This window comes from Canis lupus, chromosome 2, assembly GCF_011100685.1.
Source record: "Canis lupus familiaris isolate Mischka breed German Shepherd chromosome 2, alternate assembly UU_Cfam_GSD_1.0, whole genome shotgun sequence".
In the NCBI taxonomy this organism is placed as follows: domain Eukaryota; kingdom Metazoa; phylum Chordata; class Mammalia; order Carnivora; family Canidae; genus Canis; species Canis lupus.
The window spans coordinates 4,832,299-4,850,639 of NC_049223.1; the positions used below are offsets into that span (position 1 = coordinate 4,832,299).

The 18,341-nt window shown below is 38.0% G+C and overlaps 1 protein-coding gene across 1 annotated transcript in view; it reads left to right on the forward strand.

Annotated features, from left to right (window-relative positions):
• ABI1 (abl interactor 1) overlaps positions 1–18,341 on the forward strand; it is a 117,453-nt gene that overhangs the window by 79,488 nt on the left and 19,624 nt on the right. Inside the window, 4 exon segments of the mRNA XM_038529750.1 lie at positions 1,352–1,528; positions 7,142–7,156; positions 7,885–7,985; positions 9,955–10,095. Of these exon segments, the coding sequence (XP_038385678.1) occupies positions 1,352–1,528; positions 7,142–7,156; positions 7,885–7,985; positions 9,955–10,095 (434 nt within the window).

An 18,341-nucleotide genomic window follows, 5' to 3' on the forward strand; every position in this document is an offset into this window, starting at 1 on the left:
TTTTCTGACAATACCCCTTGACCATCTTCAGTTTCCATCTTTGCTGCTTCTCCACCTAGACTATTGTCACTGCTTCCTGCCTGGTCTCATGGCCAGTGCTCTTGTTCTGTCTATCCTCACCACCTCTACTAGAGGGATCTGTTTTTTTGTTTGTTTGTTTGTTTCCTTAAGATTTTATTTATTAGCACATAAGCAGGAGGGAGAGGGAGCAAGAAGGCTCAATCCTAGGACCCTGGGATCTGGGATCATGGCTTAACCGAGGGCAGATGCTTAACCAACTGAGCCACCCAGATAGATGCTCTAACTCCAGGGATCTTTTAGAATGCAGGTTTGATGATGTCACCCAATTAAAATTTGTTACCAGTTCCTCACTACCATTAGGACAAAGTTTAAATTATTGAGTAGTTGTGTAATTATTTCTTATGTGCTGACTACTATCTAGGTTTAAATGTTAGCAATTAAACAACAACAACAAAATTTTTAAGCCATAAAGGCCAGTATTAGGTAAGCTGCATGATGCCAGTTTGTAACCTCTGCTCTAACTTACCATCTTTTCTCTTATACCTTTTATCTGCAACATGATTGATTGCCTTGAATAATTTCCATATTTACCTCTTCTATTCATTCTTAAAAACCTACATACTTTATAAAGTCTTTTTTTTTCTTCTTTACTTTATAAAGTCTTTAAGTGAACCCTTCTCAACCTAGTTAGGTATCTTGTCTCTGAACACTGTTGGAGAGGTTTCAGATGCCCTGTGTGTAGGTCACTACAGCACTTAACCTTATTGTGTTATAATTATTGATTTTCTTCCTTGTCTGCATCCTCAATAAATAAAGTAAAAGCTTCTCCGAGCAAGATACCTGTCCTGTTCCATACACACAGAGTTTTTAGGAATGAAAATTGCTTCCCTGGAAATTGTTTTGGAACCAACTCCATTAAATCAGTTGTTGGTTTTTTTTTTTTTAATATTTTATTTATTTATTCATGAGAGACACAGAGAGAAAGGCAGAGACACAGGCAGAGAGAGGAGAAGCAGGATCCCTGCAGGGAGCCCGATATGGGACTCCATCCTAGGACCCTAGGATCATGCCCTGGGCCAAAGGCAGACGCTCAACCACTGAGCCACCCAGGCGTCCCTCAGTTGTTGGTTTTAATCACTTTTAGATATTCCTTGTTTTGAGCCTCAAGGATATTAATTTCCTTAATTTTGAAGGGAAAGATACAGTATTCCCTGGAAAGTAGACATGTGATACTGTCCTGTAGTCCAACCTTGTATATGGTCAATATATATGGCTGTTATTTAATTTACTATGCCTAATAATATTTTCTTTGTTCAAATTTAAAATCTAGACCGTGGACATTCACAAAGAAAAAGTGGCTCGGAGAGAGATTGGTATTTTGACAACAAATAAGAATACATCAAGAACTCACAAAATAATAGCACCTGCAAACATGGAGCGTCCTGTAAGGTATATTCGGAAACCTATTGACTATACAGTTCTGGATGATGTGGGCCATGGTGTCAAGGTAAGCATTTTTATATTAACTTGAAATAATTTATCCAATAAATATTTTGGATAGGAAATAGAGCAGTAAAAATCATTTTCTTAATTAATAGATTCTCTTAGCTAGTAACTAGCATTATAGTTTTCAAAGAATATTTAATATTAGCTATGTATTATACTAAGTTTGAGTCAGAATTTTATCTGTGAAATAGGCTGTATTCAGAAGATAGTAAAACTTACCATGGCTTTTTGTCAGTAGAGCCATTTGAATCCTAGACTAATATTACAGATATTGTGAATGCCATGTCTTGCTTTTACTACTGAATGAATATTTAAAAATAAAAAATTTATATGCTTTGCAGAGTTGTTTTACAAAATAATTTATAAAAACTTTGAACCTTTTATTTCAAAAAATATATGTAAGTGCATTTATGTAGATGTGGCTATAATTCCAGCAACTTATGAAAAACAAAAAATTGTATGTAGTTTTGCATACCATACCCTCCTTGCCTTCCCCTGCCCCAATAGGGTTTTAGGAAAGAGATTATTTGTTGCCCATGTTCATATCTTAGCGTGGCAGAATTAGCTGCTATTGAAAGATACCTGTAGTCTGTCAACTTCTTAGATGTTTATGGGTTATTCTGCAAACATACTGAATGACCTGAATTCTATAGCCATTTTTGCTCAGGATAAACGATTCCTATGAAATTTGATAGTCCCTTTCCTAGAGGACCATTATTTGATTTTGTATCTGATTTTCAGAATTTTTATAATAAATTTTTAGGAGTTGGCTAGAATCTTGAAGCTTTCCCTAGCTGGCTGATCTGACCAGGGTTATTGCTGGATTTCTGTTGCATTCTAAATTATTTGGGGTTCCTGATCAAGAGAAGAGTGTAGCTGACTGACAATACTCACTTTTATTCTACTCTGCGCTGTCATTATTGGAATCTCCCCCTTTCTGTCATGCTTTGAAGTTAGATATAAAATTGGAACACTACAAATGTAGAAGAGGCTACTTGTTTGTTTCTTATATTTTTACCCAGGGTATGTGGCTAGAGTTGTAAAAGAGCTTAAATTCAGGGCAGCCCTGGTGGCTCAGTGGTTTAGTGCCACCTTTAGCCCAGGGCCTGATCCTGGAGACCCAGGATCGAGTCCCATGTCAGGCTCCCTGCGTGGAGCCTGCTTTTCCCTCTGCCTGTGTCTCTTTCTCTCTCTCTCTCTCTTTTTCTCTTTCTCTCTCTCTCTCTCCCTCCTCTACCCCCGCTCCCGTGTCTCTTGTGAATAAATAAATAAAATCATTTAAAAAAAAAAGCTTAAATTCAGTTGGAATTTAAGTTATTTTAGACTAGATTGAGCTATAGGATTTGAATATTGAGAGTCTGGAAGAAATCTTTTTTGTATTAATTGCCATGAGATTAAAATTTATATATACACACACACACGCGTATGCATGTGTGTACACACACTCGTGCTCACTTCTTCCCCTTTGGCCTAATTTTTCTTTTTTTTTTTTTTTTTAAATATTTTATTTATTCATGAGACACAGAGAGAGAGAGAGAGAGGCAGAGACACAGGCAGAGGGAGGGAGAAGCAGGCGCCATGCATGGAGCCTGATGTGTGTGGGACTCAACCCCGGGTCTCCAGGATCACACCCTGGGCTGAAGATGGCACTAAACCGCTGGGCCACCTGGGCTGCCTCCCTTTGACCTAACTAATCTTGAGCTTGCTTTCTTTCAAAACAAAATACGTGCATAAAAAAAATGTCATCATCTTAGAAGTAAATATCCTATATTATTCCTCCATTAATAACTATATTTAATAGTTTAATACATAGTACTTAGCAGAATAGAAGATGAAAGCAAATTTCATAAGGAAATTTTGGGTGAGAATATGAAATTATTTCATCATATATGTATAAATGGGAAGTATAAATGCCGCATAATATATATTGAAAGTATGCAGATATGAATTTTGGCAGTCTGCTTTCTGTAATATGGTTACTGACACATGATTTTTCTTTTTATCATGGCAGAATATACATAAAATTTATTATTTAACATTTTAAACGTATAGTTCTGTGACTACATTTGTATTGTACAGGTAATTTTAAAATTTTTTTTTTACTTTATTAAAATACTGAGTTTATTTCACATGTTATACACAGGTTATTTTAAAATATATTTTTGATTAGGGTGAGAGAGTGGATGGTCTGTGAGAATAACATTTCTTAGAGTCTGATATGTGGCATATTTGTCCATATTTTGTTTCTGTGATATACAAATATATACACAGTTATTTTTTTCCCCAGTTGTCTCATTGCCACTCTGTTTCTCTTGTTTTCTGATTTCTCTGACAGATCATTCATTGCTGGCTTAATTAAATATTTCTAGAGCATAGTAGAGTGACGGTTAGAAATTTGAATAGTAGGTGGGTTTTTTTTTTAAGATTTTGTTTATTTATTCATGAGAGGGACAGAAAGAGTTAGATATACAGACAGAGGGAGAAGCAGGCTGTGGGGAGCCTGATGGAGGACTCTATCCCAGTATCCTGGGATCATGATCTGAGCCAAAGGCAGATGCTCAACCACTGAGCCACCCAGGTATCCCAGAAATTTGGATAGTAGTTAATGAACAAATACTAGGGCCAAAATTATTAGAAGGAAAAGAGAGAAGCTATTCTTATAGTTTTAGAATTATTTTCTTAACCTTTGTCCACCACTTTTCTATTTAGAAGTCTGTTTTCCTACTGATTGGTAAGAACTCTTTTTTCTGTCAAGGAAATGAGTTCCTTATATATTCCTAAATTTCTTCATACTGCTATTTGGCTCTTGACTTTTTTAATGTTTGGGTATTCTAAAAAATACACATAGATTAAAAAAATTATATCCAAATATATTAGTATTTCTTCTTATGTCTACCAAGTTTCATGTTAAAGTTTCCAGACTCTGAAATTAATGTTCCATCATATTTTCTTTTGTGATTTAAATTTCAGGGTTTTGATACTTGTATTATTTAAATAATACTATATGGTGAAGCATTTTATGCTGTGAGATAAATGGTTACACATAAGTTTGGTAGGAATTCAAAATATGGAAGAAATATCTTATGTCTGATTTGACTTTTGGAAGCAGTGTAAGATATGGATAAGAGAATCCTAGCATAAGGAAACCACCAGAATATATACATAAAGGAGAATGTAAAGAAGATGAACCTTATAAGAGTACAGCTTTTCAGAGTAAGCTAAAGAAGACCTGAATACTTAGTAAAGACATTTAAAATTTTTTTAAGGAATTTATGTATGTATGCGAGTGCGTGAGCAAGGGGGAAGTGTGGGGAGAGGCAGAGGCAGAGGGAGAGGGAGAGGCAGGCTCCCCACTGAGCAGGAAGCCCGCCGGTAACGCAGGGCTCAATCCCAGGATCCTGGGATCTTGACCCAAGCCAAAGGCAGCTGCTTAACTGATTGAACCACCCAAGTGTCCCTAAATTTATTTTTAATTAACAGCTTTATAGCCTGGTTTATAATTTACAAAGGACTTTCACTGTATGTGTTTTTAAGTCTCAAAAGACCATGTAATCTAGGAGTTGTTACATTTTATTAGTAGAGACACTAAGTATTTATAATATATACATAGGAATGATATTTTTTGAAGGTTTCATTTGTATTAAAAGAGTAAACTAATGAGTCATAGTAAAGAAAGGATTGGCCTTTTTTATGGACAGCACCTGTGGTATACAAGGCTTATAATTTCCTTAGGGTCAGAAGATAGGGAGGAATCAAAGAGAATCCTGTTGTTTTCAACCTGAGATTCCAAGGACATGGTAAAGTGGCCTGTTAATGTAAATATTAAAGAAATGAAGTGAGATCTTAAGGAAATAAAAGTCTAGTTTGGATGTGTTTTGGAGATTTTTTAAATGGATAAATCTTGTTGGTTGCTAACAATTACAGTATTTTAAGCTGTAAGATACAGAGATGATTTCCTTGTAATACTCTCAAACTCAGACACTTCTATATAAATACACACTAGATAGAAAAGGCAGAACTTCATATAAGGTTAAAGGTTGCATCATTACACAGTAGCAAAGTTCTGCTAGAGTTTTTATTCCCCGATTCTCCATTCATTCTTTCACTTGGAATCAGTTTATACTTGAATGTTATTTTTTTTTCTTGTTCAGTAGAAACAAGATAGGTGGTCATATCTGGAATATTTCTAAATTATTTTAAAAATATTTAGTGTATTGAGATGCTATCACATTAGTATATCTTATTTCCAAGGATAATAATGTTACTCAGGTTTACACTTTCTAAATCCAGATGTGATATGTAGCAGCTAGGTAGGATTCTAGACATTGATGAAAATGAGCAATATCATTCTAAACAAACATTTAAAGAATACTAAAATTCTGGCCTAATTCCTAGAAATAAGAATATATCCAAGACAAAGTACATTCCTTCTTTGGTTGACTTTCCTAATGGTTGCCTTTATGTCACCTGAAAAATGATAGATTCATATTTAGAAAGACAAATGTCAAAGAACTTAAGACCCCAATATATACAAAGTTAGACTCTACAACCTAAAGGTATTTCTTAAGTGGCATGGTACAAGTAGTGATGCTTTAGGACTATACACAGTATTTCATATTATTTGTAGTACATGTTATTTCATATATAGGCTAGTCATCTTTCATAGGAGTAGCCTTTAGGATCAAAGCAATCGTTCTTCAGTTTTGAATTTTGTCTAAACTGGTTCAGAAGAAAACTTAGAACAAAAGCAACCTATAACCTTCTGCTTTTGGCCTGCTCAGATTTAGATTCATAAATTACAAATGAGAGGGCTTCTAGACCTTGTTTGTTTGTTTTAAAGATTTTATTTATTTACTCATGAGAGACACACAGAGAGAGGCAGAGACACAGGCAGAGGGAGAAGCAGGCTCCATGCAGGGAGACCGATGTGGGACTCGATCCCGGGACTCCAGGATCACACCCTGGGCCGAAGGCAGGCTTTAAACCGCTGAGCCACCCATGGATCCCCTAGACCTTGTTTGTATGCCTTAGTTAGAATCCGGCTAAGCTGCTATTGTGCATAGGGATTTTTTTTTTTTAATACTCAGGTATTAGGTCTTTTTCTGAATTTGGAAGCACCATGTGATTTTGAATTTTAGCATTTACAGCTTATCAGTTTTAGAATATCAGTTTTAGAATACTATATTACCATTCATCTGATGAATACTTGAGCATTGATTGTTTGGTAAAGCCTTATGTCTGGTACACTGATGTGTTAAAGTAGCCTTACATTGAATGTGTTAGATGTTTGTGTTTAAATCAGTGTTTATCATCTGTAATTCAGTTAGTTTAGTTTCATGGGATAAATACTGATATAAGACATTATTGGGCCTTCATGAGATCGGCATAATTTAGTGATGTTTTCCTTATGAATATATTTTTTTGGAAAATATTTAATACATGTGAATATTTCCCTATTGCTTATGGATTTTTTCTTTATAAAATATTTGAAATATGGCTGGGTAAAAGCTTATTAACATGAATTGAATGACTATAAATGTAAACGTGTCCTATTAGATACAATTTATTTAGAATTAATTTCTACTTTTTCCCCCCCTTTTTTGCCAACGTAAAGTGGCTAAAAGCCAAGGTAAGAGATACTACTTATCATTTGATCCACAGTATTCCCTCTATTTTGATAAAGGCTGCAGAGCCACTAAAATTTGAAAACTCTTCCTATGTCTGTCTGCTTTTTTCCCATAGGATTTATGTAGATTAAATAAACTCAGTTCAAATCAGCAACATTTAGCTTGGATGTGTTAATATATCAATGATATATTGACATCTGCATTTATATAGGAACATTAATTTTGCTAACATTTATTGCTTTGCTCATTTTTTTGGATAGTTGCCTTGCTTTTATTGACTTAACAATTAGGAGGTTTTCCAGACACATATGACTTTGTTACTGAATTGTTAAGATAAAGATGATTTTTCAGATTAATGTTTTAGCAAGTTGACACTGAGATCTATAGTTTTTATTCATGTACACATGTAAAAAATTTTGGAAATCCAGTACTTGAATGCAGCTAAGTTTGATCTCAGTGAACATGTTTAACAGTAAAATAATGTATAAAATCCAATAATCACATCTGTATTTGCCATAAATTGGTCTGGATAGCACAGATAATAGGAGAAAAAGCTTTGTGCAAGTGGAAATTTCTTGACTTTTTAAAATGTAGTACCAAAGTCAGTTATTAAAACTGTCTGGGAATCCTTACTTCACATTCTGATATTAAAAAAAAATAATACATGGTGTCAAAACACCAACAGAACAATTTGATATAAAAATAAAAAGCTTTTCTTTCCACATTTTAGCATGGAAATAACCAGCCTGCAAGAACTGGCACACTGTCGAGAACAAATCCTCCTACTCAGAAACCACCGAGCCCTCCCATGTCAGGCCGGGGAACGCTGGGGTAAGAATGCAACTACATTTTACAAGAAAAGGCATATGCTAAAGAGAAAGATATTTCTGTGACTTAAGTAAGTGTATGGGTCTTTGCTGTGGGATGCTCTCAATGTGAACTACCTCTTACAAATTCATTTTGTTTCTTCTTTCCTTGAACAGAATCTGCTTGTTTTATAATTTTCTCTATAGAAGTCTGTACTAGAAAGAATCTTTTGTATATGTGCAAATAAGCATTATTTAGTTTTTATCTTTTTTTTTTTTTTTTAAGATTTTATTTATTCATGAGAGAGACACAGAGAGAGGCAGAAACTCAGGCAGAGGGAGAAGCAGGCTCCTTGCAGGGAGCCTGATGCAGGACTCAATCCCAGACCGGGGTCATGCCCTGAGCCAAAGGCAGATGCTCAACTGCTGAGCCACTCAGGCATCCCTAGTTTTTACCTTCTAATTTTTTTTTTGGCGGGGGGAGTCTAGCCCAAGTTTATTTCTAATGAAATTGCAGGATGATTCCATATGGTGCTTTCATATGTGTTTACAATATTCCTATTGCAGGAGTTTGAATTAGCGATGTGTTTTATGTGGTTTGGCTTCATAGCCTGCAGGGGGACTCTTTACCTGGAGAACTCTGAACTGTGTTTCTACTGATAATCTGAGGGCCCTTTATACTTAAGTTTTGCATGTAGGCCAATTGGAGAAATAGAAAAGATAATAGTTGGTGGTTTCTTCCAAGTGCAGCAAAAATATAGACTGATTGGTAAGACATCTTTGAAGGATTATTGATCTTAACGTAGGAAGCAATATAGTAGATTTCTTGTTTTTGGTAGAGGGGTGAGGAATCATTATTTTATAGTAACAGAGATTGATAGTCAACATTTTGACAGAATCTTAGTTTCCATTTTCATTCTGTAAACCCTTAGCCCCTGAAAAAAACATAGGAAGCTATTAAATAGAAAAGTTAAAATCATTTATTGAGAAATACATGGCATTTTTGGTATCAGAATATATCAGAATGGTATCAGAATATACTTGTTCATATATTTCTGTACTGAAGTAGGAGTAAATTGCAGGGGAGGTACATTGTTTTCATAATGTACAAGGATAGTGGCTTGTGGGTCACTGGGCTGGGAATAATATATAATTAATTAATTTTTTAAAGATTTATTTACTTATGATAGACATAGAGAGAGAGAGAGAGAGAGGCAGAGACACAGGAAGAGGGAGAAGCAGGCTCCATGCCGGGAGCCTGACATGGGACTCGATCCCGGTACTCCAGGATTGCGCCCTGGGCCAAAGGCAGGCGCTAAACCGCTGAGCCATCCAGGGATCCCATGGACCCCGGGATCATGCCCTGAGCCAAGGCAGATACTCAACTGCTGAGCCACCCAGACATCCTAAAGAATTAATCAATCAATCAATTAATTAATTAATGTGTGTATTATTTTTTTTAAGATTTATTTTTATTTATTTATGATAGAGAAAATGGCAGAGACACAGGCAGAGGGAGAAGCAGGCTCCATGCTGGGAGCCCATTGTGAGACTCGATCCCAGGACTCCAGGATCGCTCATGCCCTGGGCCAAAGGCAGGCGCGAAACCACCAAGCCACCCAGGGATCCCCCCAAGAATTTTTTTAAAAAAGATTATTTATTTATCTATCTATTTATTTTATTTTATTTATTTATGATAGGCAGAGAGAGAGGGAGGCAGAGACACAGGAGGAGGGAGAAGCAGGCTCCATGCTGGGAGCCCGACGTGGGACTCGATCCCGGGACCCCAGGATCATGCCCTGGGCCAAAGGCAGGCGCCAAACCGCTGAGCCACCCAGGGATCCTCCCCAAGAATTTTTTCAAACAAAACTTTATTATTACAGATAAAGAAAAATTGTGTTATACTTGGTTACAAAGAGACAATCACAAATATGGTGACAATACCATTTAATCTTTCTTACTCATTATTCTTTTTCTCTGTTTTGCTTCTTTAGACGAAATACTCCTTATAAAACTCTGGAACCTGTTAAACCCCCAACAGTTCCTAATGACTACATGACAAGTCCTGCTAGGCTCGGAAGTCAACATAGTCCAGGCAGGACAGCTTCTTTAAACCAGAGACCAAGGACACACAGGTAAACCTTCAGGTTGAGTCTTTGAATATCGGCAAATGGGGGTTATTGACTGGTGACAAACTCCTGAAAAGTTGCTGAGTAAAGTATTGCTCTAATGCTAATATAGAATATAAAAGATGAGGGTAATCATATTGTATATGTTTCTTTAAATAAATTTGTGCCATAATTCCTCTGTTTTTTAGGTGTTAAGCAGGTTTAAACTAATTACAGATTTGCTACTATGTTTTCTTTTTGATGGAAGTATAAATATATATTTGGATCAAGGCCTAAAGAATGTTTTAAAACAGTTATTTAAAGAAGATTGAGGCAACCACTCTTAATTATTTTTGGATAAAGACTGAAATATCGGAAATTATGCAATGTGATTTAAACTTTATGAGGTTGGACGAAGAAAGACACCTTCAAGGGAGGTGGAGGTGAATTTGTTAAGGAGAATTTGTTAAGAAGAATTTGTTAAGAGGAAGGATTTGTTAAGAGAGTTGATATACTAGAGGATATTTAAGTTGTTTTAAAAAAAAGTTCTAGAAATCCCCTCCCAGTGGATTTTTTAAAAACTTGTTTATGGAGCATGACATCCATTCAGTATAAAGCCTACAGTGTATTAAGTATACAACTTGATGGTTTAATACAAATTGAATACACCCACATAATCATCCCCAGATCAGAAAGTGGAGTGTTCCCAGCAGCCTGGAAGTCCCCTTTAGGCCCTTTCCCAATTATAGCCTCTACTTTCTTTCTCCCAGAATAGCCACTCCATGTTTGGGTACTTTTGTAAAAGTCAGACAAATTTGTTGTACAGCTTAATTTATTTTTTTCTTCATTTTAATCTATTATTTAACTTGGGCAAGGAACCTCTCTTTACCTTGACTTTTAGGTTGATATATTAGAGAAACTTAGCAAAATCATTTTGGGGGATTCAATTAAATAGGCTGTGTCAAGCCTCTTAAGTGCTATGTAATTGTTACTGTTAGTAAATAAATTATTATATCGAAATTTTCATTTACTGTATCAGGTCAAGTTAAGTGAGAACCAAATTTTTGTGTGCTTTTTTTTTTTTTTTTTTTTTTTTTATTGGTGTTCAATTTACTAACATACAGAATAACCCCCAGTGCCCGTCACCCATTCACTCCCACCCCCCGCCCTCCTCCCCTTCCAACACCCCTAGTTCGTTTCCCAGAGTTAGCAGTCTTTACGTTCTGTCTCCCTTTCTGATATTTCCCACACATTTCTTCCCCCTTCCCTTATATTCCCTTTCACTATTATTTATATTCCCCAAATGAATGAGAACATATAATGTTTGTCCTTCTCCGACTGGCTTACTTCACTCAGCATAATACCCTCCAGTTCCATCCACGTTGAAGCAAATGGTGGGTATTTGTCATTTCTAATAGCTGAGTAATATTCCATTGTATACATAAACCACATCTTCTTTATCCATTCATCTTTCGATGGACACCGAGGCTCCTTCCACAGTTTGGCTATCGTGGCCATTGCTGCTATAAACATCGGGGTGCAGGTGTCCCGGCATTTCATTGCATCCGAATCTTTGGGGTAAATCCCCAACAGTGCAATTGCTGGGTCGTAGGGCAGGTCTATTTTTAACTCTTTGAGGAACCTCCACACAGTTTTCCAGAGTGGCTGCACCAGTTCACATTCCCACCAACAGTGTATGAGGGTTCCCTTTTCTCCACATCCTCTCCAACATTTGTTGTTTCCTGCCTTGTTAATTTTCCCCATTCTCACTGGTGTGAGGTGGTATCTCATTGTGGTTTTGGTTTGTATTTCCCTGATGGCAAGTGATGCAGAGCATTTTCTCATGTGCATGTTGGCCATGTCTGTGTCTTCCTCTGTGAGATTTCTGTTCATGTCTTTTGCCCATTTCATGATTGGATTGTTTGTTTCTTTGGTGTTGAGTTTAAGAAGTTCTTTATAGATCTTGGAAACTAGCCCTTTATCTGATATGTCATTTGCAAATATCTTCTCCCATTCTGTAGGTTGTCTTTGAGTTTTGTTGACTGTATCCTTTGCTGTGCAAAAGCTTCTTATCTTGATGAAGTCCCAGTAGTTCATTTTTGCTTTTGTTTCTTTTGCCTTCGTGGATGTATCTTGCAAGAAGTTACTCTGGCCGAGTTCAAAAAGGGTGTTGCCTGTGTTCTTCTCTAGGATTTTGATGGAATCTTGTCTCACATTTAGATCTTTCATCCATTTTGAGTTTATCTTTGTGTATGGTGAAAGAGAGTGGTCTAGTTTCATTCTTCTGCATGTGGATGTCCAATTTTCCCAGCACCATTTATTGAAGAGACTGTCTTTCTTCCAATGGATAGTCTTTCCTCCTTTATCGAATATTAGTTGCCCATAAAGTTCAGGGTCCACTTCTGGATTCTCTATTCTGTTCCACTGATCTATGTGTCTGTTTTTGTGCCAGTACCACACTGTCTTGATGACCACAGCTTTGTAGTACAACCTGAAATCTGGCATTGTGATGCCCCCAGCTATGGTTTTCTTTTTTAAAATTCCCCTGGCTTTTCGGGGTCTTTTCTGATTCCACACAAATCTTAAAATAATTTGTTCTAACTCTCTAAAGAAAGTCCCTGGTATTTTGATAGGGATTGCATTAAACGTGTATATTGCCCTGGGTAACATTGACATTTTCACAATATTAATTCTGCCAATTCATGAGCATGGAATATTTTTCCATCTCTTTGTGTCTTCCTCAATTTCTTTCAGAAGTGTTCTATAGTTTTGAGGGTATAGATCCTTTACATCTTTGGTTAGGTTTATTCCTAGGTATCTTATGCTTTTGGGTGCAATTGTAAATGGGATTGACTCCTTAATTTCTCTTTCTTCAGTCTCATTGTTAGTGTATAGAAATGCCACTGACTTCTGGGCATTGATTTTGTATCCTGCCACGCTACCGAATTGCTGTATGAGTTCTAGCAATCTTGGGGTGGAGACTTTTGGGTTTTCTATGTAGAGTATCATGTCATCGGCGAAGAGGGAGAGTTTGACTTCTTCTTTGCCTATTTGAATGCCTTTAATGTCTTTTTGTAGTCTGATTGCTGAGGCTAGGACTTCCAGTACTATGTTGAACAGCAGTGGTGAGAGTGGACATCCCTGTCTTGTTCCTGATCTTAGGGGAAAGGCTCCCAGTGCTTCCCCATTGAGAATGATATTTGCTGTGGGCTTTTCATAGATGGCTTTTAAGATGTCGAGGAATGTTCCCTCTATCCCTACACTCTGAAGAGTTTTGATCAGGAATGGATGCTGTATTTTGTCAAATGCTTTCTCTGCATCCAATGAGAGGATCATATGGTTCTTGGTTTTTCTCTTGCTGATATGATGAATCACATTGATTGTTTTACGGGTGTTGAACCAGCCTTGTGTCCCAGGGATAAATCCTACTTGGTCATGGTGAATAATTTTTTTAATGTACTGTTGGATCCTATTGGCCAGTATCTTGTTGAGAATTTTTGCATCCATGTTCATCAGGGATATTGGTCTGTAATTCTCCTTTTTGGTGGGGTCTTTGTCTGGTTTTGGAATTAAGGTGATGCTGGCCTCATAGAACGAATTTGGAAGTACTCCATCTCTTTCTATCTTTCCAAACAGCTTTAGTAGAATAGGTATGATTTCTTCTTTAAACGTTTGATAGAATTCCCCTGGGAAGCCATCTGGCCCTGGACTCTTGTGTCTTGGGAGGTTTTTGATGACTGCTTCAATTTCCTCCCTGGTTATTGGCCTGTTCAGGTTTTCTATTTCTTCCTGTTCCAGTTTTGGTAGTTTGTGGCTTTCCAGGAATGCGTCCATTTCTTCTAGATTGCCTAATTTATTGGCGTATAGCTGTTCATAATATGTTTTTAAAATCGTTTGTATTTCCTTGGTGTTGGTAGTGATCTCTCCTTTCTCATTCATGATTTTATTAATTTGGGTCTTCTCTCTCTTCTTTTTAATAAGGCTGGCTAATGGTTTATCTATCTTGTTAATTCTTTCAAAGAACCAACTCCTGGTTTTGTTGATCTGTTCCACAGTTCTTCTGGTCTCGATTTCGTTGAGTTCTGCTCGAATCTTTATTAACTCCCTTCTTCTCTTGGGTGTAGGATCTATTTGCTGTTTTTTCTCTAGCTCCTTTATGTGTAAGGTTAGCTTTTGTATTTGAGTTCTTTCCAGTTTTTGAATGGATGCTTGTATTGCGATATATTTCCCCCTTAGGACTGCTTTTGCTGCATCCCAAAGATTTTGAACGGTTGTATCTTCATTCTCATTAGTTTCCATGAATCTTTTTAATTCTTCCTTAATTTCCTGGTTGACCCTTTTATCTTTTAGCAGGATGGTCCTTAACCTCCACGTGTTTGAGGTCCTTCCAAACTTCTTGTTGTGATTTAGTTCTAATTTCAAGGCATTATGGTCTGAGAATATGCAGGGGACAATCCCAATCTTTTGGTATCGGTTCAGACCCGATTTGTGACCCAATATGTGGTCTATTCTGGAGAAAGTTCCATGTGCGCTTGAGAAGAATGTGTATTCAGTTGAGTTTGGATGTAAAGTTCTGTAGATATCTGTGAAATCATCTGGTCCAGTGTATCATTTAAAGCTCTTGTTTCTTTGGAGATGTTGTGCTTAGAAGACCTATCGAGTATAGAAAGAGCTAGATTGAAGTCACCAAGTATAAGTGTATTATTATCTAAGTATTTCTTCACTTTGGTTAATAATTGATTGATATATTTGGCAGCTCCCACATTCGGAGCATATATATTGAGGATTGTTAAGTCCTCTTGTTGGATAGATCCTTTCAGTATGATATAGTGTCCCTCTTCATCTCTCACTACCGTCTTTGGGGTAAATTTTAGTTTATCTGATATAAGGATGGCTACCCCTGCTTTCTTTTGAGGACCATTCGAATGATAAATGGTTCTCCAACCTTTTATTTTAGGCTGTAGGTGTCCTTCTGTCTAAAATGAGTCTCTTGTAGACAGCAAATAGATGCGTCCTGCTTTTTTATCCAGTCTGAAACCCTGCTGCCTTTTGATGGGGTCATTAAGCCCGTTCACATTCAGAGTTACTATTGAGAGATATGAGTTTAGTGTCATCATGATATCTATTCAGTCCTTGTTTTTGTGGACTGTTCCACTGAACTTCTTCTTAAAGGGGAATTTTAAGAGTCCCCCTTAAAATTTCTTGCAGAGCTGGTTTGGAGGTCACATATTCTTTTAGTTGCTGCCTGTCTTGGAAGCTCTTTATCTCTCCTTCCATTTTGAATGAGAGCTTTGCTGGATAAAGTATTCTTGGTTGCATGTTCTTCTCCTTTAGGACCCTGAATATATCCTGCCAGCCCTTTCTGGCCTGCCAGGTCTCTGTGGAGAGGTCTGCTGTTACCCTAATACTCCTCCCCATAAAAGTCAGGGATTTCTTGTCTCTTGCTGCTTTAAGGATCTTCTCTTTATCTTTGGAATTTGCAAGCTTCACAATTAAATGTCGAGGTGTTGAACGGTTTTTATTGATTTTAGGGGGGGATCTCTCTATTTCCTGGATCTGAATGCCTGTTTCTCTTCCCAGATTAGGAAAGTTTTCAGCTAGAATTTGTTCAAATACATATTCTGGCCCTCTGTCCCTTTTGGCACCCTCGGGAACCCCAATTAAACGTAGGTTTTTCTTTCTCAGGCTGTCATTTATTTCCCTTAATCTATCTTCATGGTCTTTTAATTGTTTGTCTCTTTTTTCCTCAGTTTCCCTCTTTGCTATCAACTTGTCTTCTATGTCACTCACTCGTTCTTCCACCTCCTTAACCCTCGTCGTTAGGACTTCTAGTTTGGATTGCATCTCATTCAATTGATTTTTAATTTCTGCCTGATTAGCTCTAAATTCTGCAGTCATGAAGTCTCTTGAGTCCTTTATACTTTTTTCTAGAGCCACCAGTAGGTGTATAATAGTGCTTCTGAATTGGCTTTCTGACATTGAATTGTAATCCAGATTTTGTAACTCTGTGGGAGAGAGGACTGTTTCTGATTCTTTCTTTTGAGGTGAGGTTTTCCTTCTAGTCATTTTGCTCAGTGCAGAGTGGCCAAAAGCAAGTTGTATTGGGAAAAAGAGAAAAAGAGAGGAGAGAAAGAAGGAAAGAAAAGAGAAAGAGGAAAAAAAAGGGGAAGAAAAAAAAAACGAAAAGAAAAAAAAAAGAGAAGAAAAAGAGAAAGAAAAAGAAAGGAGAAAAAAAAGGGGGTGGGGGAAGGAAACAAATCAGAAAGCAAAACAAAACAAAACAAAAAACAAAACAAAGAAAAAAAGAAGAACCACCGGGGAGTATCTTCTGATTTTGTGTACTTTAAGTCCCTTGGCTTCTCCTGGAAGTTGTCAGTCAGTCAGCTGGTCTTCTGGGGGAGGGGCCTGCTGTGCCCCCGCCTGGTGCAGGGCTCAGTGGGGGTTGTTTACCCCGTGAGGCCGCAGGAGGAACAGCCCCAGTGGCGGGGCAGCTCTGGAAACCTGGATTCAGCTCCAGGAACTCCGTCTGCAGGGCCTGGAGGCTCCGGGGCGGGGCCGCTGAACTGCTCAGCTCGGGGCAGGAGCGTCCTTGCTGTCCTGGGCCCTCCCGGCCTCTGCCTGTCCCGGGGGAGGCCGGATCCTGGGCTGTGTCCCGGCGCCCTGTGCTCCGGAGCCTGCGCTGGTGGATTCGCCCTCCCGGGCCGCGCAGCCCCCTCCGCGGAGCCGCCGCCCGAGCTCCTCCGAGCTGCTCGGGTCCCGCCGGGTCCCGCCGTGCGCGCTGCAGCCCTTAGGGAGCTCGGCGCACTCTCCTGGGCGCGCAGTTGCTCTGTTAGTGTCCCGGGGAACCCGAGGGCATCCCCGCCCTCCTGGGTCCTGCTCCCACTCCCCACGAGCCCCTTTCCCCCCGGGAAGGTCGGTGCAGCTCCTGCTCCTCCGGGACGGGGCTCTCCTGTCCTGGGGACACTCGCCCCGGCCTCAGCCCGGCTCCTCGCGGGGCCCCTCCCCCTTGGAGGCCTTTGTTTCTTTACTTCTTTTTCCCCGTCTTCCTACCTTGATAGAAGCGCGAACTCTTCTCACTGTTGCATTCCAGCTGGTCTCTCTTTAATTCTCAGGCCGAATTCATAGATTTTCAGGATGATTGGAAGGTTTTCTAGGTAATTTGGTGGAGACAGGTGATGTGGAGACCCTACTCCTTCCGCCATCTTGCTCCTCCCCCCCTTTGTTTTTGAATAATAATTCAAAGGATGGTTTTTCTCTATAGTGGAAGGATTAAGCGTTTAATCATATTCAGCCACTAGTTACTAAGAGTTACTTATTAGGTACTAGGGATATGCCCATGAGATATAGTTTAATTTTCCAGAAGCTCATTCTGTTGGAACAGGGATTGACAAACTTGTTAATAAAAGGCCAGATTGTTAATATTTTAAGATTTGTGGGCCATATGGTCTCTTGCATTTACTCAGCCCTGTCATTGCAGAATGGAAGCAGCCATGGACAACACATAAATGAATGAGCATGGCTGCATTCCAATAAAACTTTGTACATGGAACTGAAATTTGGATTTCATAAAATTTTAATGTGTCATAAAATTCCTCTAAATTTTTTTTGACCATTTAAAAATGAAAAGAATGTTCTCAGCTCACAGGTTGAAAAAATTGGACCAGGAGTCAGATTCAGCCCATGGGCTATAATTTTCCAACCCCTATGTGAGAAAAAAGGCCTATAAGCCAGTAATTGTAGAAGAGTATAATAAATACAAAAACTTCATATGTCTATGATGCAGTGCCAGCACAAAGCAGAGTATTAGTAGATCACCTGGCTTCAGGCAGTAGAGAGGCCTTCACCTTCAAGCACTTTATGGTATATAAACAGCTTTCTCTGTTTTTCTTCTTCTTCTATTAACATATGATAATGTAATTATAGAATAATCATATCAGAGAACAAAATTTTGTTTAAGCTGTACAAGTCTTTGCTCTCTTGAGTTTCTGGACCTGTTGAGCCATTGATGTTGATTTTTAAGACAGTATGAAGCCAAAGGTTACACATGTACATAAATACATATACATGCACACGATACTAAAAACTGCATAGTATGAGATCATATGCCTAAATGTACAGTAAATCCATAGGAATTAGAATAGTAAGGAATTGGTTAGAGTTTAACATTATCAACTCTTCTAGAATGCTCCATGTTGAAGCTTTACTTTTTTTTTTTTTTTTTTTGGTCGGTTTACTCATTTTCCAGAAATTTCCCTGTTTTATCACCATTCTTT